At 44.2% G+C, this 26,275-nt stretch overlaps 1 protein-coding gene across 1 annotated transcript; it reads left to right on the forward strand.

Annotated features, from left to right (window-relative positions):
- Positions 1-1,265: 1,265 nt before the first annotated feature.
- On the forward strand, positions 1,266-23,157 carry SLC2A5 (solute carrier family 2 (facilitated glucose/fructose transporter), member 5). Its single transcript, XM_006885907.1, has 11 exons — positions 1,266-1,358; positions 1,844-2,004; positions 10,165-10,289; positions 13,621-13,773; positions 18,419-18,544; positions 18,636-18,823; positions 19,006-19,116; positions 20,271-20,372; positions 20,724-20,799; positions 22,113-22,240; positions 22,954-23,157. The coding sequence occupies exons 2-11, from the start codon at positions 1,847-1,849 to the stop codon at positions 23,155-23,157; spliced, it is 1,371 nt and encodes a 456-aa protein (XP_006885969.1). The 5' UTR covers positions 1,266-1,358; positions 1,844-1,846.
- Positions 23,158-26,275: the final 3,118 nt, after the last annotated feature.

Here is a 26,275-nt window from a genome sequence, read left to right on the forward strand (position 1 = left end):
AAAGAAATTAATTTGTGACCCTAAATATATTTTTCCTTTTTTTTTCTTTGATTTTTTAGGGAGTTTGGGTGTGAAACAGTGCTTAAGACATTCAAGGTGGTCAACTAATGCATCTATAGAGCAGGAATGTCACAGAAGAGATTCAAACATTAAATGTAGTGTGAGAGTAAGTGATGTTTCAGGCTCTTTTGGACCAAGTGATTCTCTGTTAGGCATGTCCTTGTCCCTACCCAGGGGACATAGATGGTGATGTCCAAAGGCATTTTGTAGTAGCTCGGTGATACAAAACCTCATCTCAACAGTGGTTTGAAGCCATCAATGACTTCATGAGAGGAAGGTAGACAGTCTTCTCCTGTGGGATTCACAATCTCAGAAACCCAATGGAGAATCAGCTATTGGTTGGTTCCAACTCTTTGGAGGCAAAGAGAGGGGGAGAGAGAGGGAGTGGGAAGGAGGGAGAGAAGGAGAGGGAGAAGGAGAGAGGGAGAGAGAGAGATATGATGGAAACAGTTAACATGCTTAGCGACTAACTGAAAGGTTGGAGGTTCCAACCCTCAATATGGATTTCATCTCAACAAGTAAACACAAATTCTCACCACTGAAACAATAGTCAACATCATGGTAGATGGAGAAAAGATTGAAACTGTCAACAACTTCATTTTACTTGGATCCACAGTCAACATTCAACCTGGGTGAGCTCCAAGGCTCACCCAGAAGTGCCTTGGAAGAAAGGCCTGGTAACCTACTTCTAAAAAATACAAGTCAACAACCCTTAGTTGTGAATCAGAACCAACTTATAGCTGACTCTGCAGTGGGTTTTCAGAGGTGTTCAATACTACAAACTTATACTGTAACTTGTACACACTTATACTTAAGATAATTTTTAAAATAACATAGGTAAGACTCAGGATCATTCTGGTTCTTGCGGACTTGTTTTAATTTTCTTCAGTGTCAATTTGAACTTACACATGAGTAGTTGATGGTCTATTCCATAGTCAGCCTCTGGGAAATTAATCATCCCACCCAAAATGTCTAGTCTCACGGTTGAAAAACTGTCCTAATTCAAAGTAGGCAGAGGGTATGCTTCAAGATAGGAGCAGTTGAAAGCTGACAGATTCTCAGATTTTTTATGTCTGTCTGTTTTTTGTTTTTTGTTTTTTTTTTTTTAGAGGTTTGTACACCAATGTTCTTTGAACTATAACAAGGAGACCCCTTGGGCCTTAAGGTCACTTCCTGACTGTGCTATTATCTCTCCACAGAGACTGACACTTGTGCTGGCCCTGGCTGCACTGATCGCTGCCTTTGGGTCATCCTTTCAGTATGGGTACAACGTGGCTGTTATCAACTCCCCTGCGGAGGTAGGTCTTTGCTGTGGACAAGACAAAACTCCTGAAGAAACATGGAGGAAGCAGCTGGGTGGGACTGTGGGAACAGTGAATGTATACACTGGGTCCTCAAAGAGACAAAATGTACATATAGACCCACGGGAAATTCATGGAGACAGATCCAGATTTCCAGAACACACACAGTCCAGGTGTAGCAGGACACAAGGACCAGACCAAGCTGGACACATGTGGGTTGGGTTTGGGAAGGGCCTTGGATGTGCTCCTGCCTTGCAATTTCTGGAGGGACCCAGAGAGGGGAGAGTCATCTAGAAGCTTCTGGTATGAGAAACGTCCTGGGTGGTTAGTGTACCCATGAGGGTATCCTAACTCCCCCTCCTCCACTGGACTGTGGTGATAAATGTAGGTCTGCATCATCCTCTGGGGTGGCCTAACAACTTCCATTTCTTTCTCTGGCCAGGCCAGATCATTTGGGTGTTCTGTTCTGTCTTGCTCTCCAGATCATGAAGCAGTTTTACAATAGCACCAACTATGATAGAACCCAGGGCTACATGGATGAATCCTTCCTGACCTTGCTGTGGTCTATCTCGGTGTCCATGTTCCCCTTTGGAGGCTTTCTTGGATCCCTTCTGGTCGTCCCCTTGGTGTCTAGACTTGGCAGGTAAGGGAAGGTAAACTGCTTGTTCCCAGAACTCCCAGACCTCACCAGGGTTGAAAACCTAGGCCTAAACAGAAACTCTTAGGATTAAGACTCGGGCACTAATCACTGTAGTAATTGTCTGCTAATGTGATGGTGGAAGTCTAGACTTGGACAAAGTGTTAGGGGACTCCACCGGGGCTTAGGGCTTAGCAAGAGAGGTCTCTGGGCTGCTGTATGGGTGCAGAATGAGTAGATTTTGCTCCCGAAGATCCAAGATCCATGCCTCTCTTGCTGGTTCTCTGCCTTCAGAAAAACACGAAAATGGCATGATCAAGATGACAGTCACACCTAGATCACAGAATACTATTTTCTGCAACCTGAATGAGCACAAATATACCCCCTTTTACGTTAAAAATAAGTTGCTTCTGAGCTGACAGCAACTTATGGTGACCAAGTCAGTGCATGTCCATGTCCATATACTCCATAGGGTTTTTAGTGACTGGTTTTTGAGAAGCAGATTGCCAGCATTTTTTCCACCTCTGAGGTTCTTGAACCACCAACCTTTTGGCCAGCAAATGAACATTTAAACTGTAGGTACCATCCAGCAATTCCTCTTTTGCTTAGGGACCAAGTAGAATGCAAATTTTAGTCTAAATTCAGTGAAATAACTGCAAAATCCTGAAATGAATAAATGTCAGGCACTTCAAGGCGACACGGTGTGGATATTAGGTTTTATCCCGAGATGTAGGAGTGCTCTGAATGCCAGGGGCCGGGCTGTAAGAAGAATTTTTTTTTTTAAATAAAATTTTTAATTGTTATTTTTACTAACATTTACAGAGAAGTTAACATTTTTTTCTATTTATAATTTGATGATTATATTTGTATTATTTCTTCCTGCTAGGATGTTTTTAGTATCTTTTTAAATTTAAATTTATTATTCATTTCAGTAAAAATTCACAGAGACTTTGGATTTCCATTCATTCATTGTTACACTTTTCTCCCCTCCTAACCTTCCCCCCTAGTAGACTACCCTCTTGGAAAAGTAAAAGAAAAATTCTTTCATTGTTTTACAATCCCTCCCACCATGTCCATCCACTATGCAAGCCTTCACTCTAGACTCCTGTCATGACAATGATACCTAATCACATATCTGTTTTAAACCGTTTTCTCCCTCATCTGTTTCAATGCAGTATACATTACTGAACCCATCTTTCTCAGGTTCTCCTCAACCCAATGTCAGTCCTGTTTTATAACAGTGGCACCATGAAGAATTGGCCCTTTGTGACTGAGATACTTCACTCAGCATAACGTCCTCCAGGGTCACCCATTTTGAATAATACTGCATGAGTTCCTTGTTTTTCAATGCAGCACAGTATCCCATTGTGTGACTATACCATAGCTTCTCTATCCATTCGTTTGTTGATGGACACTTAGGTTGCTTCTAACTCCTTGCTATTTGTGAACAAAGCCACAAGAAGCATGGATATGTATATATCTGCTTGGATGTCAGTTATGGTCTCTCTAGGGTATATTCCTAGTAGTGGAATTGCTGGGTCAAATGGTATCTTATTTTGTAACTTTTTGAGAAAGCACCATACTGCCTTCCATAATGGTTGCACCATTTTACACTCCCACCAACAGTGAATAAGTGTTCCAGTCTCTCCACAACCTCACCAGCATTTGTTGCTTGCTGTTCTGTTAAATTTTTCTATTCTGTCTGGGGTGAGATGATATCTCATAGTTTTTTTAAGAAGTTAACATTTTCAGTCATTCATTGTCGCACACTTTACCCTCTCTCTCTCCCTTCCCCCACCCCTGGTTCATTGTTTTGTTTTGGTTTTTTTTTTTAATATTCGTTCATTGTTGCACAATTACCTACCTCCCTTACTCCCCCTCAGTCTTTTTCTTATTCTGGGCTGTTGTATAATGCCTAATTATATATTCCTTTTAAACAGTTCTTCCCTCCATCTGTTCCAGTGCAGTGATCATCTATCCATTCTTATCCTCTTCGCCTCCCAACCCTCCATGTCAGATCTGCTTTATAACAGTGTTTGTAAGCCCAATTCTTGGATTTTTTTTTTGTATTTGCTTCCTAATCTGCATTATTTCCCTCAAGACTTCTCACTCCCCTTTGAAAATTAATGAGAAAGCAGAGAGTCTTCTGGAATAATTTCATCCAGACTCTTCCATTCTCAGATGAGCCCATAATCAGAAGCTAGACTTGGAGTTCATCTCTAATATTTCTGAAAAATGATCTGAGAATAGGAAATCACAATCTCTTTCTGGTCTGAGATCTAAGATCTTGAGATCTTTGTGGAAGGTTAATGTTGAATTTACAATTCCAAGAAGAATTCTCCAGAAGAAAAGGTAGAAATGCAAACAGAAATCTGTACACTAAGGTTCATTGCAGTGTTGTTCATAATAGACCAAAGCTGAAAACAGCCTAAATATTACAGTAGAGTAAATGAATCAGCAGAGAAATGAATAAACAAAATGAACCTGCAAGGAGGAATGAGGTCCTGATGCATGTTATAACACGGATGAATTTGAAAAGAGCGAAATAGGTGAGACACAAGAAGACGTAAAGCACTTACTGAAGACCAAAGACAATATAGATTACACCTCAACATCAAGAAACACAAATGCTTATAAGGGAACCAATAGGCAGCACCATAAATACAGAGAAAAGACTGAAGTTGTCCAAATGACATTTTACTTGGATCCATATTTAATATCCATGGCAGCAATAGTCAAGAAGTACAAAAGACATAATGCATTGGGAAAATTGTCTGTAAGGATATTTTCTAAATGTTAAAGAGCAGGAATGTCTTGGTTGAAGTCCAACAAGAATACTCCTTATAGGAAAGGATGGTGAAACTTCATGTCACATGCTTTGGACATGTTGCTGTCATGTTGTTGTGTATTGTCAAGCCAGAACTGACCCATAGCTGATGGACCAGCAGGTTTTCAGAGGTGGGTAATCACACAGGAGGAGAATGCCCATTCTTCTCCCAAGGAGCAAATGGTGGAGTCAAACCACAGGCCTATGGGATTACAGCATAGCTTCTTAACTGTAGGCCACCAAAGCTCCCTTGGACATGTTGCTAGAAGGGGCCAGCCCTTGAAAAAGACTTTATGCTGGGAAAGGGAGCAGGTCATAGGGAGAGAGAAAGACCCTCAATGAAACAGAATGAATGATACAGGGGACAACACTGGACTTGAGCATAATGGAGGACATTATGGAGGATGGAGCAGAAGAAGGCAAAGTTCAGATCTGTTGCTCATATGGTCACTATGAGTTGTAGTGAACTTGATGGCACCTAACAAAAAGAATTGATACCTTTGAGTTGTGGTATTGGCAAAAGTATTGACTACATGCCATGGACTGTCAAAAGAATAAACGAATCTGTCATGGCGGAAGTGTAACCTGGGTCTGCTTAGAAGAAAAGATGCTGAAATTTTGTCCCACATACTTTAAACATAAATGTCAAAAGGTACTAGTCCTTGGGAAAAAGAGATCATGCTTGGAAAATTAAGAGAGTGAGCAAAAGAGAAAAAGACCTTTAACAAGATGGGTTGACATAGTAACTGCAAAAATGGGATTGATGGTGTCTGAGATTGTGAGGAGGATGGTATAAAATAGGGCAAGGTTACAATCTGTTCATAGGGTCTTTGTAAACTTTGTAGTCAATTTGACAACATCTAAAACCAACATTCTTTTCAGAAGCAGATCTCTGGGTCACTTCTCTGAAGGAGTGGCTGGTGTGTTCAAACCAGTGACCTTGCAGTTAACAGCCAAGTACTTGACCATTGCACCACAAGGGCTCCTTGTAGAAGATCTAATTTGGTGCAATACACCCAGAGGTTTTTAAATATGCTGTTGAATTTGGCTTGTTCATGTTTAATTTTTTCTATTTGTATCTGTGTTGATAATTGAGGTTGGTCTATACTTTTCTTCTAACACCCTTGTCCACTTGGGGCTTCAGGATGTTACCACATTCAACCCATGATACTGCTTACTGCTGTCACTTACATGGGCCCCAGAAGCTGCCCTACAGGTGACAGGGATCATGCTGGACTGAAAAAAAAGTCTACCAGCAGAGCTGTTCAGGCAATAAGAACAGGTTTTCAAAAGGGAAAGAAAGTCTATAATGTAGAAACAATATAATATGGTTTTCAATCAACTTGATGATTCTGAATCAGAATGAACTTGATGGTAGTGAGAATCAACTTGATGACTCAAGTCAGAATCAACTTGATGACAGTGAGCAGATTTTTCAGGGTTTGTTTTTTGGTTTGGGGTATTTTTTTGGCTATAAATTGCGAAGACTGTGGCGATCCTCTAATGATATAGTAGAGGCTGCTGACTGAACGGTCAGGATTTAGAACCCACCAGCCACTCCACGTTGTCATTAAAAGGCTCAGAAACTGATGGAAGGTCTCGATGAATTGGAACAGACTTGATATCAGTTAGAGAGAGACTGACTCCATAAAAGAAGCATGAAAATAACGCTGTTAAGGTAGTTACATCATGTACTCTATTGACAAGTTTCCCTAATAGAACTGGTACTCTGAAACCCAGCATATCAGAAGCTTTGAAATCAACAGGAATTCCATTCATCTGTAATGTCACAGTATTCATTCTAAGGGAAGTAAGTCACCAGCTTCACTGGTGCATCAGGTTCCACCAGGCAGTGCAGAAATAATAATAGTAAACCTCAGAGATACGAAAGGAAATGTGTGCCTCAAGGAGAAACTTACCCAGTGTGGAGTTTACCCAGCGTGAAGATCCAAGAAAACCACTGACAATGTGATTTCTCTTCATCATCAGTCAAAGGGATTATCCTCACAGTAAAGGACTTCCAAAGTGGCAAATGAGAAATTGTACCTTAAATGAAATGGTCTTTAAGGGCAAAGAAAATACAACTAAATAGACACATATAGTGTAATTTATGTATGTGGGTCAGTTTACCTATTCATTTCTAGAGTTTATAATTTTAAAATGTTGACCTGTTAAGTTACTCTTGACTAACAGGTACTTGTGTGTGTGTGGTGGATCGATTCAGTGACTGGGGTAATTGGGATGGGTGTGTCAGAGGCAATGCAATTGGCACAGGATAGAGCAGGGTTTAGGACTGTTGTACATAGGGTCGCTATGAGTTGCAAACGACTCGACGGCACATAACAACAACAACAACAACAACAACAACAAACCAGGTACTTCAGGTACCTCTCCAAATTACTGAAGAGCAATGATGTCAGTGTGAAGACTAAAGTGTACCTGACTCAGGCCATGGTCTTTTCAACCACTTACTATGCGTCTGAGAGCTGGACAAGGAATAAGGAAGATAGAAGACTTGATGTCTTTTGAGTCATGGCATTAGAGAGAAGTACTAAATATCTCATAGATTGCCAAAAGAACAAACAAATATGCCTTGGAAAAAGTGCAGCCAGAGTGTTCCTTGTAAGGAAGGATGGCGAAGCTTCATCTCTCACACTTTGGGTGTGTTGCTAGGGGAGGCAATTCCTTAGAAAAGGACATCATACCTGGAAAGGTGGAGGGTCAGTGAAGGAGAGGGAGACCCTCAGTGAGATGGATTGACATGGTGACAGCAGCAATGAGTTCAAGTTTGTCAAAGACGATGAGGATGGCACAGGGCAGGACAGGGTTCAGATCTATTATTCAGAGGGTCCTTGTGAGTCATATCCAACTTTACAGCACCTAACAACAGTAACAACAGGTCCTTGTTGTTAGGTACCACAGAGTCAGCTATGACTCAAAGCGACCCTATGAACTGCAGATCTGAACCTTGCTCTGTCCTGTGTTGTCCTCACCATATGTGGTATACTCCAGTCCATTGCTACGGTCACTGTGTCAATCCATTTTGTTGAGGTCTTCCTCTTTTTCGGCAACCCTCCGCCTTCCCAGCATGATACATTTTTTCCAAGGATTGGCCTGACAACATACCTAAAGTATGTAAGATAAAGTTTCCCCATCCTTGCCTCTAAGCAGCTTCCTGGTGGCACTTCCTTCAAGACAGACTTGTTTGTTCTGTTGGCAGTCCCTGGAGTTTTCAGAACCCTTCTCCAACATCACAGGTCAAAGGCAGTCATTGTCCAACTTTCACATACACAGGAAGTAATTGAAAAGGCCAATAAATACATGTGTCAAACTATTAGAAGCACACAATATCTAGTCAACTTTCAGAAGTTTCCTATAATTTCACTTTTTTTTTGCTTCTTAGCATTGCAAAGAGTCAGGCAGAATTGCTTCTTTAGGGAAGTGATTGTTCTGAAATTGGATGAGGATGAGTGAATAATGTTTTGTTAGTTTTTCTGTTCTCTGACATTTGCATTTACCAGGTTATTGGAATATAGCTGGCTTACGTAAATGCATCCTACAACAAAGGATAAGAACATAGTCAATGTAAACCAGGTGAGTTTTTAAGTATTGAGACTGAAGACAACACAAAAGATTCTTGTTTGTAACCTACATGCAGAGAAAGAATCTGCACCTTTGAATGATGGTGTCAGTGAAGAAAAGCGAAACTCCCGTGGCTGACAGATAACATACCAACCTGCTTTAGATGAAATGCAGACAGACACTTCCTGGAGGGGACTTGGCCTCATCTACTGGGGCGTGTTCTCAGGAGATACTACGCTCTGGAAAAGCACGCCATGCCTGGTAGAGCAGAGGGTCAGTGAAAAAGAGGGTGACCTTCAGTGAGATGGGCTGATAGTCACCACAGCAAGAGGCTTTATTAGCACAATAGAGCTGAGGAGTACGGTGCAGGACTGGGCAGTGCTTCCTTGTGTTTGTACGTAGGGTTGCTATGAGTTGGCACTTAACAACAGTATTGGGGGGGTCATAGACTATAAAATGGAAACTAGATTAAGAGGCCAATAAATACAATTTAATTAGAAATTTTCAAATGCATTTTTATTATTATTAATTTTAATGAAAATTTAAGGAGACTTTGGATTTCCATTCATTCATTGTTGCACTTTTCTCCCTGCCCCCACCCCCAAGTATACTCTTCTCTTTGAAAAGTAAAATTCTTTCATTGTTATGCAATCCCTACCCCCAGGTCCACTCCACTATGCAGCCTTCACTCTGGACTCCTGTCATGACAATGATACTTAATCACATAGCCCTTTTAAGCAGTTTTCTCCCTTATCTGTTTCAATGCAGTATACATTATTTATTCCATCTTTCTCAGTCTTCCCCCAACCCCAATGTCAGTCCTGTTTTACAACAGTGGCACTATGTAGTATTTGTCCTTTTGTGACTGAAATATTTCACTCAGCATAATGTCTTCCAAGGTCACCCATTTTTAATAATATTGCTTGAGTTCCTTGTTTTTCAAGGCAGCGTAGTATTCCTTTGTGTGAATATACCACAGCTTCTCTATCCATTTGTTTATTGATGGGCACTTAGGTTGTTTCCGACTCCTTGCTATTGTGATCAAAGCCGCAATATATATGGGTGTGCATATATCTGCTTGGGTGGCAGTTATGGTCTCTTTAGGGTATATTTCCAGTAGTGGAATTGCTGGGTCAAATGATATCTCTATTTGCAAGTTTTTGAGAAAGCGCCACACTGCTTTCCACAACGGTTGCACCATTTTACACTCTCACCTACAGTGAATAAGAGTTCCAGTTTCTCCACAACCTCGCCAGCATTTGTTGCTTGCTGTTCTGTTAAATTTTGCTATTCTTACTGGGGTCAGATGGTATCTCATAGTTGTTTTGATTTGCATCTCTCCTAGAGCTAGGGATTTTGAACATTTCTTCATGTGTTTATTGGCCATCTGAATGTGTTCTTTGTTGAAGTGTCTGTTCATATCATGTGGCCATTTTTCAATTGGATTGTTTACCTTTATCTTGTTGTGGCCAAATGCATTTTTTTTAAGTTAAAAAAGAAGGTTGGACTAAAATTGTGTTATGATTCTACAAACCTTTCCTGACCTTGTACCATGGCACCCTTTTCCCTCTCTGAGCTGTGATCCTTCCCATTGTCCATCCTGGGGAAGAGTCCCTCACCGTGCTGTGCATTAGGCCACTGATGACCTGAAACACAACAGCAAAGCCCATAGCTACACAGAAGAGTCTGTCAGCGGGTTGGTGTTAAATCAGTGTACTGGTCCTTAAGCCAAACTAACTCGTGTTTTTCCTCTGCAGGAAAGGGACTTTGCTGTTCAACAACATATTTTCCATTGTGCCTGCTGTCTTAATGGGATGCAGCAAGGTCGCCAATTCCTTTGAGATGATCATTATTTCCAGACTCTTGGTGGGAATATGTGCAGGTAAGCAACGCTACTCTGGCCTGCTAATCTGTTATTTGAGAAGCTCAGGGGGGAAGAACAGACAAGGTGGGCTCTCAATAGCTTATGAACTCAAGCTGTTCCCCTGTGTCTGCATTGCATAGCTGCCTGAGCCCCTCTCTTATTTCTGTTCTTCTGATGTGTCAAATGTGGTAACGGTTACCCATGGTGGACAGTGTTTGGTGGCGCTCCCCTGTCGAAACAAGCTTGGAAGCAGGAGTGGCATCCACTTCGGTAAATAGCTTGCCTTGGGAAACCCTATGAACCTGGAGAAAGGATGAAAGTCACACACACAAGGGTCCAGGACTTTCATTTGTAGGGTGGCTATGAGGTACCTAAGATTCGAAGGCACTTAACAACAACAACTTCTGAGAAAAGATAACTGAATATTACCATTGGAAGGCTTCCCATCCAAACCCTTTGTATTTGTGATGTTGTTTTTTGAATTATTTTTTAAATTTTATTCTGATTTATTTACAAAGTTTGAATACATTGTTGTTTTTCACAAAAAGATCCTTCCCTTTCCTTCACCCAACCAACCAAAGAATTGTGCAACCCCATGATTAACACCCTATCCCCCTCATCCTCATCCCTCTATTTCTATCCCCCCCATCTTGGATCCTCATACTTATTCTACAATAATGGTTTTATACAGTATTTGTCCTTGTGGGACTGAGTTTACTCAGCATAATGCTCTCCAGTCCCTTCCAAGTTAGGTCGTCATTTACAAAACCATTGCTCCTTTGTGCTGCGTGTTTCATTTTATGAATGTATTACAACTTTTCAATCCATTTTTTTGTGTGGTTGGACATCTGGGCTGTTTCCATGTTCTTGCAACAGTGAATAATGTTACTATGAACATTGGTGTACAAGTTTCCGTTTGAGACCCAGTTCTCATTTTCTTGGGGTATATTCCAAGCAATGGAATAGTTGGGTTATATGGAATTTCTATGTTCCTGTTTTGTGATTTTAATGATAGTTTGCAGAAAAGTTTTATTTTCATTATTTGCACATTTTCTTCCTTCCCCCTTCCTCCTCCTCCTCCAGTTCACTTAAAAAAAAAATTCATTCATTGTTGTACAATTTCCTCCCTCCTCTCCCCCAGTTCACTTTGCAGTGAACCCTTATTTTAGACTGTTGTCATACAAATAATGCCTAATAAAATATTCCTTTTAAACAGTCTTTCCTTCATCTGTTTCAATGCAGTGTTCATTATCTATCCCTTTTCCTAGTTCCTCCCAAGCCCCCCCCCATCAGTCCTATTTAATAATAACAGTGGTATGCAGTATTTGTCCTTTTGTGACTGAGATATTTAACTCAGCATAATATCTTCCAGGGTCACCCATGTTGTTTAATGTTTTACAAATCCCTGGGGGTAGGACTGGACAACATTTAGTTCTCTTTTACATAGGACTGCAGTGAGCCAGAGCTGACTTGAAATACAATACTTCACTTGTTTCTTAACTTGCCCAGGGTCTCTCATCTGATAAGCTGATGAGCAGGTTTGCAAAGACTCTCCTGTTCATGAGGCTGCAGGATTCTCCAAACATCATCTGACCTATTATGGATTTTTTGTCTTGCCAGTTCTCCAATTGTGTCTGACCATTCCTTAAACTCCATTTATCATTTCACTGATTAAGAGCTTTAGATAGCTATATTTATAGTTCACTGCTTTTGTTTCGCTAGAGATCTTGGACTAAAACAGTTTTCTTGCACGTGAAATGGGGATTATAATACAGAAGTTTGCTGTTGTTAGGTGTCATCGAGTTGAGTACAACTCGTAGCGATCCTGTGAACAAAAGATCTGAACCCTGTTCTGTCCTGTGCCATCCTCACACTTCCTGACACACAAGAGCCCCCCCCCCAAAAAAAAAAGACTCTCCTGTTCTTCTCCAGACCTTTTGTCCAGGCTGGACTTCAGTGTCCCTCGATGTCTCCCTCTCAGGACCTCTCAGTCTCCCTCCCAGGCTTAGGTACCTAGTAGTGTTGTGGCACAGACAATACAAACAGGTACTTTCAAGGAATAAAAATGTGTTTTCTCACAGTTAAAAAACTCCACTCATTGCACTGGAATTTCTGCTCACTGAGTCAGCGGGGAATCCTAGCTGACTCTCCGCTGGGTTTCCACGGCTGTAAATATTAGGAGGCGATCGTCCACCTTTGTCCTGGGGAGGTTGATCCAGATCCCAAGAGAGACGTATCCTGTGGGTTAGCAGCACCACTCCCTGTGGATGGGCCCCCGGTGTCTCAGTCCAGGAGGATGGGGCCTGGATTGAGGCTCTGGCTGTCTCAGGAACTCCTTCCTAGTCTGTCTCAGCGTCTGGAGGCTGTAATCATGTGAGGAGGACCCGTCTGTGTGGTCTGTCATCCTCTCTTCCCCGCCTCCTCCCCACATGTATCTCTGTATCTACCCTGCTTTTCTCATACTTAGATGTGATTAGCTTTAGAATCCACCATCTACTTGGCTAAAGGAGCCTTGGTGGTGCAGTGGTTAAGCACTCTGCTGCTCCAGTGACTCCACAGGGAAAAAAGAGATCTGACAATCTGCTCCTATAAAGATTACAGCCAAGGAGCCCCTGTGGGGCAGTTCCTACAGGTTCACTAAGGGTCAGAATCAACACACAGCATCCACCTTGAAACCTGTAAGAGCAAGGACTTGGCTCTTCTGCCTGGTTCTTCTTGGTCTGGAAAATGTTCTGCCTTTGACAGGATGCATTCTTCTTACTTTCATATTGCTAGTTTTAGTGCAAAATATCTGAGCTTTCATTCTCTGACAGGGTTTTTGCTTTCAGAGGTTTTTACTGCACTACCTAAATGCCAAAAAATGCACGGAGTACATGAGACATACTTATCAGAAGTTATTCAGAAATAGAAAACAGTTAACTTGTGCTAGAATGTGTAGCAACATATCTGTGGATAGGTGTGTGGTATAGTATGCTGTTTTCAACAGTTAAACTAGAGGGAAGGACCACTTGGCCCTTTATTAACAGTCTCCCAAGAAACAAACAAGAAGAAGTTTGTCTGGGCCCCATTCAGCACTTTTCCTGAGATCTAGACCAGTTAGGAGGAAGGCCAGAGACCCAGGCAGTTGAAGAAGCGAGAACTCCTGCTCATGAACTTCATTTTCTTTCTCCTTAAAAAGTGAATGAAAAGAAACTATTGCTCCGTGTTTTGGAGATTAAAAAAAAAAAAAAAACACCTGCCCCAAATCATGTGCTTTCTAAGTTAGAAGAAATGTAGTGTTTGAAGACACATATGTGTCCTGAGAAACTCATTTTCCCTACTCATGTTTTTGCTTGAATCTCCTTCCCAGGTGTGTCTTCCAACGTGGTCCCCATGTACCTGGGGGAGCTGTCTCCTAAGAACCTGAGGGGGGCCCTGGGAGTGATGCCTCAGCTCTTCATCACAGTTGGCATCCTGGTGGCCCAGATCTTCGGGCTCCGGAGTATCCTCACCAGTGAAGAAGGTAAACTTGAGATGGCCCTGGCCCACCCCTCAGCCTGCCGTGTTCAACACAGTGGGCATAGGCTGGGCGTTCCTATCTCTGGTCTTTTCTCTCTACCGGCTCCCTGACCCTCAGGGCCTGCGAGGTCTTTATGTTGGTGAACTGTCTTACTTTTTCAGTCCTTCTCACAGAGAGATGAGTGACTCAGAGTGAGCAGAAAGTGCCATGCCATGCTTCCCAGGGGATTCACTTTCTTGGGCCAGCTGGGTGGCTACGGCTCAGAAGGGCCTGTGACACAGTAATGATAGTCACTGGTGTGACAAGCCCTGTGCTTACAGCCATGGGATTCTATTTGCTAAGAGTCTTACCCAATCGCTGTTGCTTCAGGCTGTGTCCACAGCAGGTACAAAGCTGGGATCAGCTTTAACACTGACTTCTGAGTTTGCAGCGAGCTCTGGGGGTCTGATTCATAGCTAGCTATGCTGCTAGCTGCAAGAGCATACCTCTCTAGCTGTTTGAATCCACCAGCTCTCCTGATAGAGAAAGACCGTGAATCTCCTCCTGTGCAATTTATAGCCTCAGAAACCCTGCTGGAGCATCAGCTATGAGCCGATTCCAACTCAACAGCAATGACTTTGACTTTTGACCTGAACCTGCTCTACCCTCCCCAAGAGATGGGGGCCTGGCAGTGGTAGGGATACAGTAACTCACAGCGGCCAACAATTCACATGCCATTTTATTGGTGGAGGGGATCATGTATAGGGCTGCTAACCAAAAGGTTGGTAGTTTGAATTCAGCAGCTGCTCTGCAGAGGAAGATGAGAAAATCATCTCTTGTTAAGAGTCAGAAATCAGATGGGTGATCACGGCGATTAGGAATTGACTTGATGACTATTGAAATTGATTTTCATTTTTCTCCTTTGGCTCAGGTTGGGATCTTCTGAAAGGAGAATCACCATTAATAAAAATACCAGTCAAACAGAAAGTGTTTATCAGAAGCCAGGTTTCTTTTATATTAATTCCTTTTGTGATCCTATGAGGCATGAACTGTATCGGCAAAGCCTCTGTAAAATTTCATTATTCACTTATAGATGTGAAGCCTGAGGCATAGAGAGGTCAGGTAACACGGCCAAGGTCTCATTGGGTACAAACCTAACCGCTTGGACCCAGCACCATGTTTAACCACCCAAGTCTCACCTTTCAGTCACTCTTGTGTGCATTCAAGGCACCTGTGTCGAGGTGGCCACTTGCACTAGGAGCTGGACTCAAAAGCAGAAGAACTGTGGTTTCTGTCTCAAGGATCCCATAGTTCTGGACACATGAATGGGGATCAAAGCAATAGGAAGAATCTGTGTTTGTGAAGCTTTCTGTGGTACTTAGGAGTGGGAATGGGGGTGAGTGAATGGTCTGCCCAAGGAGCGGCCTATGAGAGGGCTTAGGGGAGATTGGGTAGGCCTAAAATTTCATACATAGGCAGAAGCAGTGAAATATATACAAGGTCTGTATGTTCAGGAGAACTGCAATCAATACCGTAGAAAGCCAAGGCTGCAAACCAGATTTCTTCCACCAAAAATAGTGGTGTGGACTTGAGGGGAGGGATTGTATAACAATGAAAGATTTTTTTTTTACTTTTCAAAGCAAAGAGCAAACTGGGGAGGGGGGGTTGGGCCAGGAGAAAAGTGCAATAATGAATGAATGGAAATCCAAAGTTTCTGTAAATTTTCATTAAAATTAATAATAATAATAAATCCATGCTACTATTCAGTGCAGATTAGTTAGCAGAAGGGAGCCTGTGCTTCCCTTGTTGTTGGTGTGTACTGTAGAGTTGGAACTAACCCATAGCTGACCCTCCGGTGTGTTTTCAGAGGCAGTTACTCACATGGTGGCTTCAAACCGTGTGCCTTTGGGATTGCAGCACAGCTCCTTGCCATTAGGCAAGCACAGAGCTCCTGTGCTCTCCTTGCTCACTGGGCAATCAGCCTCTAGGTGACCTGTTTCCAAAGCATCAGCCATTGAAACCCTTTGGAGTACAGTTCTGCAGTGACACAGAGAGGGATGGTCAGGAGTTGGACTTCCCTCCACCGTGACTGGTAACTGACAGTCAGAACTTTTTTTAAAAAAACACTTTTCATTATGAAAGATAACATAAAGAACAGTTGGTCTTACGTGTACATATAATTAAATAGTATCTATGCAACCACTATGCGCCTGCAGGCCTGGTGTCCCAGCAGTCCACCGTAAGTCATCACACCCTGTCACTTCCAGAGCAAGCCACCGTGATGACATTGATGATCACCATGCCTTGCTTTTCCATAGTTTCAGGATTTTTTTTAATTTTTTTTTAGCAGTAGAATACATTGAGGCATTTTATTTGCACTATGTATCACGACTAGAACAGCACATCAGCAGAGAACTGTCAGAGGTCCAGGCTGGGTTTAGAAGGGGTTGTGGTACTAGGGATATTGTAGCTGATATTAGATGGATTTTAGCTGAAAGCAGGGTATACAGGAAGAATGTCTATCTGTGTTTCATTGACTATGCAAAGACATTTGACTGTGTGGATCATAACAAACTGTGGCTGACTCTGAGAAGAATGGGAATCCCAGAACATTTGATGGTGCTAATGCGAAACCTATACTTAGACCAAGAGGCAGTCGTCAGAACAGAGCAGGGTAACACTGCATGGTTCAAAATTGGGAAGGGTGTACGCCAGGGATGTGTCCTACCTCCATACCTTTTCAACCTGTATGCAGAGCAGATTATCCAAGAGGCTGGGCTCTATGAGGAGAAGTATGGTGTCAAGATTGGTGGAAGATCTAGTAACAATCTGCGTTATGCAGATGACACAACCCTGCTTGCTGAAACTGAGGAGGACCTCATGCACTTGCAGCAGGACTGAGGCTCCATGTCAAGAAGACAAAGATTCTCACCACTGGACCAATTGGTAGCATCAGGATGGATGGTGAAGAGATTGAGATTATTCACAGCTTCAGTTTGCTCGGCTCCACGGTCAACACTCTTGGCACCAGCAGCCGGAAATAAAAAAAATGTATCACAATGGGAAAGTCTGGTTAGGGACCTCTCTAAAGTACTTAAGAGCAGCGGTGTCTCTTGGAGACTAAGGAGCGCCTGACATACTTTGGACATGTTGTAAGGAGAGACAGGTCCTTGGAGAGGGACATCATGCTTGGTAGGGTGGAGGGACAGTGCAGGAGGGGAAGACCCTCTATGAGGTGGATTGATTCAGTGACTGGGGTAATCAGTATGGGTGTGTCAGAGGCAATGCGATTGGCACAGGATAGAGCAGAGTTTAAAGCTGTTATACATAGGGTCGCTATGAGTCGCTAGCGACTCAACGGCACATAACAACAACAACAACATCACTTCCCTAGAAAAAGAATCCCCAGATTCTCCCTCCTGTGTGTTTTCGTCTTGCTTCCTCAGGGTCCATGATACCAGTTGAGGTTGTCCATACAAGTAAACCAAACTGACGGGACAGGAGCAGATGATTCTGGCACTTTTTGAGATCTTTGACTTGTACATCAAATCTTGGGCTGGTAACACCACACTTGTTTAACCTGCCTGTGAGACTGATGACAATTTTCCCTGCTCTGTGATCGTTAATGATTTCAAATACGCCAATAGAGTCATACTTCATTGTCACTGTTAGGAAACAAACTATGACCTTGACGTACAGCTTGATAAGGCCCTGGCGCTTGTCTCTATTCTCAGTATTATTGATGCTCTTGAGAGCGTCAGCCAGGACATTTATGTGCACCATTGTGGTGTTGCAGAAAGATGGTGACAAGAGCAGATTCACTGCCTTTTGAAAAACCAAAACAAAACAAAAATTGTTATCACTGAGCCCATTCTAGCTTATACCAACCCATAGCGTCCTAGGAGTAGAACTGCTCCACATGGTTGCTTGGCTGGGATCTTTATGGAAAGAGATCACCAGGCATTTCTTCTGTGATGGTTCAAACCCATTCAGTGGCACCACCGTCTTTAGACTAATACACACACATAAACCATTTGTGCCTCCCAGGGACATTCTCTATGACAGTAGTGTCGATCTTACTTGCTTCTGAGCATCACGGAAGTTGAGTCATGTTGTGCAGACTCTTGTATGCAAACACCTGTTGGTGACATTGGCCATTGCTATGACTCGCTTCTGTTCTGCTGGGTTAGAGTCAATTTTAAGAACACACTGCGATTTATTGTCCCACTTTCCTCTTTTAGAAATGGTGGATTGTAGTTCCCCTGGGGGAGCTCTGATGGTCTAGTCCTGAGGGAGTTGCTCAGTGAACCCCAAGACCACGCTTCTGTGGCAGTTCAAATCCACTAACTACTGCTCCTTGGGAGAAAGACAGTCCATCTCTTCCCTTCTGATTTACAGCTTTGAGAAATCCACAGAAGGGTCAGCTCTGAATTGGTTCTGTCTCGAGTTCAGTGAGTTTGGGTTTGAGAGGTCTGCTGGCTCAGTTCTCAGTGCAGGGACGCAGAGTGACAGAGAGTGACAGAGTTCCATCCCTCCGGGAGTGTATTCTCCATGGGCAGAGCTTACCTGGCTTAACACAGTGGGCCAGGGCAGGGCACTGGGAAGGCCGCTCCGGCAGGTGGCGCCAGAGCCAAGGCCCCAGGTGAGGGACGATGTGGTCCTTTTGCAGGTTGGCCAATCCTCCTGGGGCTGACCGGGGTCCCCGCTGCCCTGCAGCTGCTACTCCTGCCCATGTTCCCCGAGAGTCCCAGGTACCTGCTGGTTCAGAAGAAGGACGAAGAGGCTGCCAGGAATGGTAACGCCGCCCTCTGAGAGGCAAAGCGGGGCTAGGAGGTGGTGGCATCCCTGCCCGGTGCCCTCACAAGCCCCCTGCCCACCGTCCTCAGCTCTGAAGAGGCTGCGAGGCTGGGACAACGTGGACGAGGAGCTGGAGGAGATCCGGCGGGAGGACCAGGCGGAGCGGGCGGCCGGCTCCATCTCGGTGCTGAAGCTGTTCAGCATGCGGTCCCTGCGGTGGCAGGTCATCACCATCATCGTCCTCATGGGCGGCCAGCAGCTGTCCGGCGTCAATGCGGTATGGGGACAGCCAGAGGACCAGGGAGGCCGGGTGGAAGGCTGGGCCTCCTCAGGGACAGGGATCTAGGCCTTGTGATGAGGCGGATGTCCACGCCCTTCCTTCATGAGGCCCAAGGGGCCCATGGTGCAGCGGGCCCCTCCTTTGGCCAGCCCCTCATGCCATCCCTTGGTCTCTTCTAGATCTACTACTACGCAGACCAGATCTACCTCAGCGCTGGTGTGAAGGAGACTGAGGTCCAGTTCGTGACAGCGGGCACAGGTGCCGTCAACGTGGTGATGACAGCCTGTGCTGTGAGTGTCCTGGGCCATCTCCTGCCTGCTCCCACCAACTGTGGGGGGTATGAGAGGGGGTCTTCCCACCAACGAGTGAATCTGAGCTCTGAGATGGTGATATGCCCTCACTCTCTCATCTCATCCCTAGTCTCATCCTCCCATCAGGTCCTGGCTGCCCCCTGAGAGAATAGCCTAGAGGCTCTCCAAAGATAGACCCCCCCCACTCTTCCTCTCTTTGCATGAAAATACTCCTAAACTTCTTACATTTGGGGTCACCAGGCTGTGCATACCACCTGTGCCAGGTCCACAGTGTAACAGGATTGGCTGTGTCCCTAGAAGCACCCACCACCAAACAGCTCCATGCCTGGTTGACACATGGCCAAAGTCTCTTCGCCACATCTAGGGAAGAGAATCTTTCAAGTTCTTCCAGACGCGCAGCCTCCAGCAGTTGGCGGGGATCCTGCTTCAAGGGTGCACAGTTGGGAGGCTGTAAAGGGTGGAGGCTGTGAGGATGGTACAGGATCGGGCATGGAGAACATGTGTACATGGAGTCGCTGTGAGTCAGAATAGAGTCAACAGCACCTAATAGCCACAAAAGGTAGAGCCAAAGAGCCCTGGCGGGGTGGTCTATAACGTGCTCGGCTGCTAACAAAAAGGTCAGCAGTTCAAACTCACCAGCTGTTCCACAGAAGAAAGATGGGTCGTCCCCTCTTGTAAAAATTCACACCCTTGGAAATGCAATGGAGGGTTGCTATGAATCAGGCTTGACAGGATGGCAGCGGATGTGAGAGTGACTGGAGTCTGGACCTGGTCACACGCCTCAGGCTTTCCTGCTAGTCATTTAAGCACATATCCTTAAGCATGTGCATATATGCTTATACATGACTTATACATTATCACACATGTGCACACAGATGCACATCCACACAAGTGGTCTGACACATGCACGTACATATACGCAGGCGGCAGAAACACAGCACACCTGGCTGTCCACAGAGCTGTCCCATCAGAAGTTACATGAAGGGTGGAGGAGGTTTCCAGGGCTCTGAGAAGGTGCTTGGGACCCACTGCTGTGGACAGTGGTGCACCTGGACCTCAGGGCAGTTACTCCATCTCTGGCCAGGATGCTGATCCCTGTGCCTCTCTCCTTACTGCCTCACCTTCTCCTCCAGGTGTTTGTGGTGGAGCTGCTGGGCAGGAGACTTCTGATTCTCCTTGGCTTCTCTCTCTGCTTTGTAGCCTGCTGCGTGCTGACAGCTGCCCTGGTGCTACAGGTGAGGAAAGTGGAGCTCTGGTGTCAGTGCTCAGAGAAATTCCCCATGGGAAGCAGCAGGGGTGGGGGGCAGTGTTGCTGTCACTCTGAGCCCCAGCCAGTATTGTGAGGATAAAGATCTAAAGGGATTTCTTTTTAGCCAGTACAAGGTTCTGATTATGTGTCCTTCCTCAGTAAGTGTTTTCTTTGTGCTGATGATGATTCTTTGAGATGGTGCCGGGAGCCTATCTTCCCTCTAACTAGAGAGGCCTCCCCTTTGATCAGTTTGACCACAGCATCCCAAGATTCCTGACATCTCCCTCTTGAAGTGTTCTGTCTTCAGTATATGACTCAACTCCGTTTCCTCTCACAGACAACAATATCCTGGATGCCTTACATCAGCATCGTGTGTGTCATCGCCTATGTCATAGGACATGCCCTCGGGCCCAGTACGTAACCAAGAACTAGGGTTACTATTCATTCCCTCTTTTCTTTGCCCCTAGCCTTGAGCTCCTTCCAGAGGTCCTGGGTGCAGAAGACGTGCCTGGGATGTCCTTTCTGCTTCTCCTCCTCTTTCATAGGCTGGTGGTGGTGGTTAGAAGGGGCATGGCTCATGGCAACTCTAGGACAAGGCACTGGAATGTGCCATCAGTTGGGTATCAGACCATTGTGACCCACAGGGCCTTCATTGTTGTGTCATTGAGTCAGACCCAACCCATAGCTGACCTTCCGTGGGTTTTCAGAGGCAGTGACGCACACAGAAGGAGACTGCCCATCCTTCTTCCACAGCACGGCTGGTGGATTCAAACCATGTGCCTTTGAGATTGCAGCACTGTTCCTTATCATTAGACCCATGGCACTCCCAATTTCATTGTTGTTGTTAGATGCCGTTGAGTCCAGTACGACTCATAGTGACTTTATGAAAAAAAGATCTGAACCCTGTTCCATCCTGCACTATTCTCACACTTCCTGACACCAAGAGCCCATTGCAGCAGTCACTGTGTCAGTCCACCTGGTTGAGGATTTTCCTCTCCTTCACTGAACCCCCCCTTCCCAGTATCATATCCTTCTCCAAGGAATAGCCCCTCCTATCAACATGCCTGAAGTATGTGAGGCAAAGTCTCATCATTCTTGTCTCCAAAGAGCACTCCGGCTGCACCCTCTCCAAGACATTTCTGTTTGTTCTCTTGGCCATCCATGAGATATTCAGTGCTCTTCTCCAACACCACCGCTCAAAGGCATCAGTTCTTCTTTTGTCACCCTTATTCATTCCCCAGCTCTCAGATGCATAGCAAGTAACCAGAAATCCCATGGACTGAATCAAACACTCCTTAGTGCTCAAACTGACATCACTACTCCTTGACAATTTGGAGAAGACTTAACTGCAAATTTTCCTAGTGCAATGCATCTCCTTATTTCCTGACTACTGATGCCAAGGGTGGAATATGACCAAAATAAAAAGTATACAGCAACTAGTCGAGGTTAGTGCATGTGCCACTGCAGAATTAACTTGACCTACAGATGGTTATTTGACCTACAGATGGTTATGTGGCCAGTGCTGCAACATCACAGTGATGTTTATGATGATAAACTCTTGACAATTACATCCACATATGGCTGCTCTACAAGTACAGGGTCGTCACCCACCCACCCCCGCCCCACCCCTGGATCAGAACACCTTCCCAGGGAAGGCAGGGGCTTGAGGACACTGTCGGGTCGCTCCCCCCAGAGGGAAGGACACTGCTACTCTTTGTTCCCGAAGGTCCCATCCCTGCACTGCTCATCACTGAGATCTTCCTGCAGTCCTCTCGGCCGGCTGCCTTCATGATCGGAGGCAGTGTGCACTGGCTCTCCAACTTCACTGTGGGCTTGATCTTCCCTTTCATCCAGGTATGTGGGGGCCCTGACTTCTCACATCCTCGAGCAGTTCTAGAACCATTTGCTCTCAGATTGACTATAGTTCCTGGTATGTGGTGACCTCATGAATGTCAGAGCAGAGCTGTACTCCAAATCTTTCTCAGCCACACATTTTTCAGAAGTGGATCACTAGGGGTTTCTTCCAAGGCTTCTCTGGATGGTCTTGAACCTCCAACCTTTGCATTAGCAAGTGAACATTTTAACCCCAGGACTCCCAAGCACTATAGTGAGATCCTATTCTAAAATGTACACAGTCTCTAATGTATAAAAGTGGATAAGTAATGAACATTGCACTGGAATAGATGAAGGAAAGAACTATTCAAAAGGAATATATGATTAGACATTATATGTATGATAGTAGCCCAGAATAAGAGGTGCATTGCAAAAAAAAATTAAAAAAAAAAGAGGTGCATTGCAAAGGGAAGGAAGGTCATTGTGCAACAACGAATGAATATTTTTTTTTAAAAAAATAAGTGAACTGGGAGAGGTGAAAGGGAAGGAGGGATGGGGGTTAAAATGTGCAACAATGAATGAAAATCTAACTTTTCTATAAACTTTTGTTAAAATCACAATTGAAATTTTATTTTTTAAAAAAGTACACGGGCACCCCACTTAGTCACTGAGGTGGCACCCACAGGGTCAGGAGGTCCCTTCCCCTGGGCTCTCACTTGTTCTCTTCCCCACAGGTCGGCATGGGGGCCTATAGCTTCATCATCTTTGCCGTAATATGTCTTCTCACCACCATTTACACTTTCCTGATCGTCCCTGAGACCAAAGGCAAGACATTTATGGAGATCAATCATATATTTACCAAAATGAATAAAGTGGCAGAGGTGTACCCAGAAAAGGAGGAACTCCAAGATCTTCCACCTTCCACTCTCCATCAGTAACTCAGGGGAGGAGGGGCCTGCCACGTGGGTCTTCATGGAAATTCCCCTCTTCTGACTGCTGGTCTCCCAGAAACAGGCCAAGTACAGCGGAGGCCTCATTTCTGGCCTCCAGCCAAGGCGGGACCGCCTAGAAACTTCCATGCTTATTCTTAATCAGGCCATCCCTTTCCAGCCTGACAGTTGCCAATCCTGAGCTCTGAAAGACAGCTATTTCTCAGTCCTACAAAACCAGCTCTGACAATAGAAACAGTGACTACAGTGGAGAGATGAAAGGCATCCACTTTTGACAAGGAAACCAACCCTTCTCCGTGGATCTTCCGGAGTCACTGCTATTGTTCTACATCCTTTCACCACAGCTTCTCCAGAAAAACCTGTGTGAGAAAAAGAGCTATTCACAAAGATGGTGTCTAGAAAGCTGGATGACAGGTCCCTATGGAGACATTGACTAAGACAACTGCGGCAGAGATCATTAACAGAATTGTCATAAATTCTGTCAATGGAAGAAATGGAAATGCTTCAATAAAATGCACTATATTACTTTTCAACAAAGTGTGCTTCTCTCCTAGGAACAGGTGGAAGGCAGGAGGGGCCTTTATCTTCTCTAGATGTTTGGCTAAATGGAGCTGTCAGCTCTTTGAGTGTTGTTTGCTTTGTCCCGAATCCCTTGGTGCCTATAGAACCATGCCTGACATGAAGGAGGCACTCAGACATGATTTACTGGAAAATAGAAGGAAATAGAGGGAAGGAGGGAGGGGTAAGGTAGCAGCCAAGCTGATATTTTTACAGTGAAAGACCAGAGAAATCTGTGTATTCAGGTACACTGAGTACCAAGGGATCCTGAAGGTGAAGGCGATAGAGGAAGGAGGGCATGCCCCCTACACCCGGAAAAAAAGAACTCTAGAGTTTTCTTTTAGAGATGTGAATAAAGGGGGAATTATATGAAGAGAAAGTGTGTATAAAAACATGGAGAAATCTCGAGATATGAAAAAGTGTACCTATTGTTGTTGTTATGTGTCGAGTCACCTGTGACTCATAGCAACCTATGTACAATAGCCCTGAACCTTGTTCTATTCTAAGCCAGTCTTACTGTCCCCAACATAGCTGTCCCCATAGACCCAGTCACTGTTTTAATCCATCTCATCCAGGCTCTTCCTTTGCCCTTCCAAACATAATATCCTTCTCCAAGGACTGGTCCCTCCTGGCAACATGCCCATGTGAGATGGAGCTTCAAAATCTGTTTCTCCAAGGAGCAGCTTGGTTTTACCCTCTGCAGGACAAACTTGTTTGTTTTTTTGGCAGTCCATGATATGTTCAATACTCTTCTCCAGCACCACAATTCAAAGGCTTTGATTATTTTTCTGTCATTCTTAGTCGTTGTCCAGGCTATGATGCATAGCAAGTAAAAGCAAAGACTATGACCTGGATCAGGTGCACTTTAGTCTTTAGGTTGACATAGTTAGTCTTCAGCACCCTGGAGAGGTCCCTGATAGCATATTTCCCTAATGCATCTTTTGATTTCCTGACTACTGATGCCAAGAATGTTGATTGAGGAACTAAGCAAGCTGAAATTGTTAAGTCTCAAACTCTTCTCCAAAATGATGCTGCCAATTGGCTCAGTGGTGAGGAACTTTGTTGTCTTGATGCTGAGCTTCAATCCATATTGGAGACTACAGACCTTGACATTCTCCAGCAAACATGTCAGGTCCCCCTCAGTTTTGGCAAGCAAAGTGTGTCATCTGCATAATGCAGGTTGTTGGTGAGTTTTCATCCAATTCTGATGCCACTTCTGGCAGGAGGGAAAGTCCTTGCCTGGGAGTCATGGAAACAGAGGTCCGAGGCCACTAGGGTAGCAGTGGGAGTTGGAATCATTCTACATCCATGGACTGTGGACTCAACAGACAATTAATTAAACTGCTTACAAAAGTACTATAACAAAGTAGTTAGCGTAAAATAGTGGTTGAACCATCCTTGACCAGCAAAAGGGATCAGCAATGTGGGAATCAGCACAAAAGAACCCTTTTCCAGAGATAAAAATCTATACACTGAGTAGTAAAGTTGGCATGTCAGAGATCAAGAGACTGAGTTGTCTTCAGCTAACATTAACTGAAGCCCCTCTATCAAGGAATGGAAGAGAAGGTGGCATAAACATTTTTTAAAAACTATTTTATATTGATTTTGTTACAAAGTTCGTATACATTGTGCTTCATGCTATTCTTTCATATTATGTTTCTATTATTCCCATTCATTGTGTTTTATAAAATTAATCACCATTGGACTATGGACATTACCCTAACTTTTTAGGCTCCTGCTGGATCTTTCCTATTTCCTATACCCCCTCCCTCCACCCACCAAAGTTTGCAACCCTGTAATTTTGCCTCTACCCATCCTCACCCCTCTGCTCCCACCCCTACACCCCTTGGATCCTGATACATGTTTTACTAGTGGTTATCATTATGTACCATTGAGTTGCCTGAACTCATAACGACCCTATCTATATACATCTGAAGTCTGCTCTGTCCTGAGCCAGTCTTACTGACCCCAACATACCTACCCTCATTGCCCCAGTTACTGTATCAATCCATTTCATCCAGGATCTTCCTCTCTTGCTCTGTCCCTCCACCCTTCAGAGCATGATGCTATTCTCCAAGGATTGGTCCTTCCTGGCTTTATGCCCAAAGTATGTGAGACAGAGCTTCCCTTCTACTTTTATAAAAATAGTCTTATGCAGGGGATTGGTGAGTAATACATTTTAGCCATGATTCTGGAGATCTCCTGGTTTCAAACCTTGGTTCTGCCACTTCTTAATTTTGTAATTTAGTGAAGTTAACTTGGTCACTCTACCTCAATTTCCTCTTAAATTCAATAGAACTTAAAAGTATTTCAATGACTTTTAGAATAAAATTAGTTGGAGCAGTTGTAGTGTTTTGAACAGGACCTAGAATGTGTTAAATATGCTAAGGTTGTTAACAGTGCTTGGGAATGAGCATGAAGGAAGAAGTTCAGGCTGCTTTGAAGGAAATGACAAAAAATAAGGCCCCAGGAATACCAATTGACATATTTCATCTAACAGATGCTGCCCTGGACGTGCTCACCAAGTTGTGCCAAGAAATCTGGAGAA

This window comes from Elephantulus edwardii, unplaced genomic scaffold, assembly GCF_000299155.1.
Source record: "Elephantulus edwardii isolate Elephantulus edwardi_28Jun2011 unplaced genomic scaffold, EleEdw1.0 scaffold00045, whole genome shotgun sequence".
NCBI classification, from domain to species: Eukaryota; Metazoa; Chordata; class Mammalia; order Macroscelidea; family Macroscelididae; genus Elephantulus; species Elephantulus edwardii.

Excerpts from the sequence above, each read along its gene's own strand:
- SLC2A5 (XM_006885907.1), top strand. The coding sequence starts at position 1,847 with ATGAAGCAGTTTTACAATAGCACCAACTATGATAGAACCCAGGGCTAC. Across the intron at positions 18,824-19,005 it reads AGCTGTCCGGCGTCAATGCG|ATCTACTACTACGCAGACCA; the intron begins GTATGGGGACAG and ends GGTCTCTTCTAG. Across the intron at positions 19,117-20,270 it reads TGGTGATGACAGCCTGTGCT|GTGTTTGTGGTGGAGCTGCT; the intron begins GTGAGTGTCCTG and ends CTTCTCCTCCAG.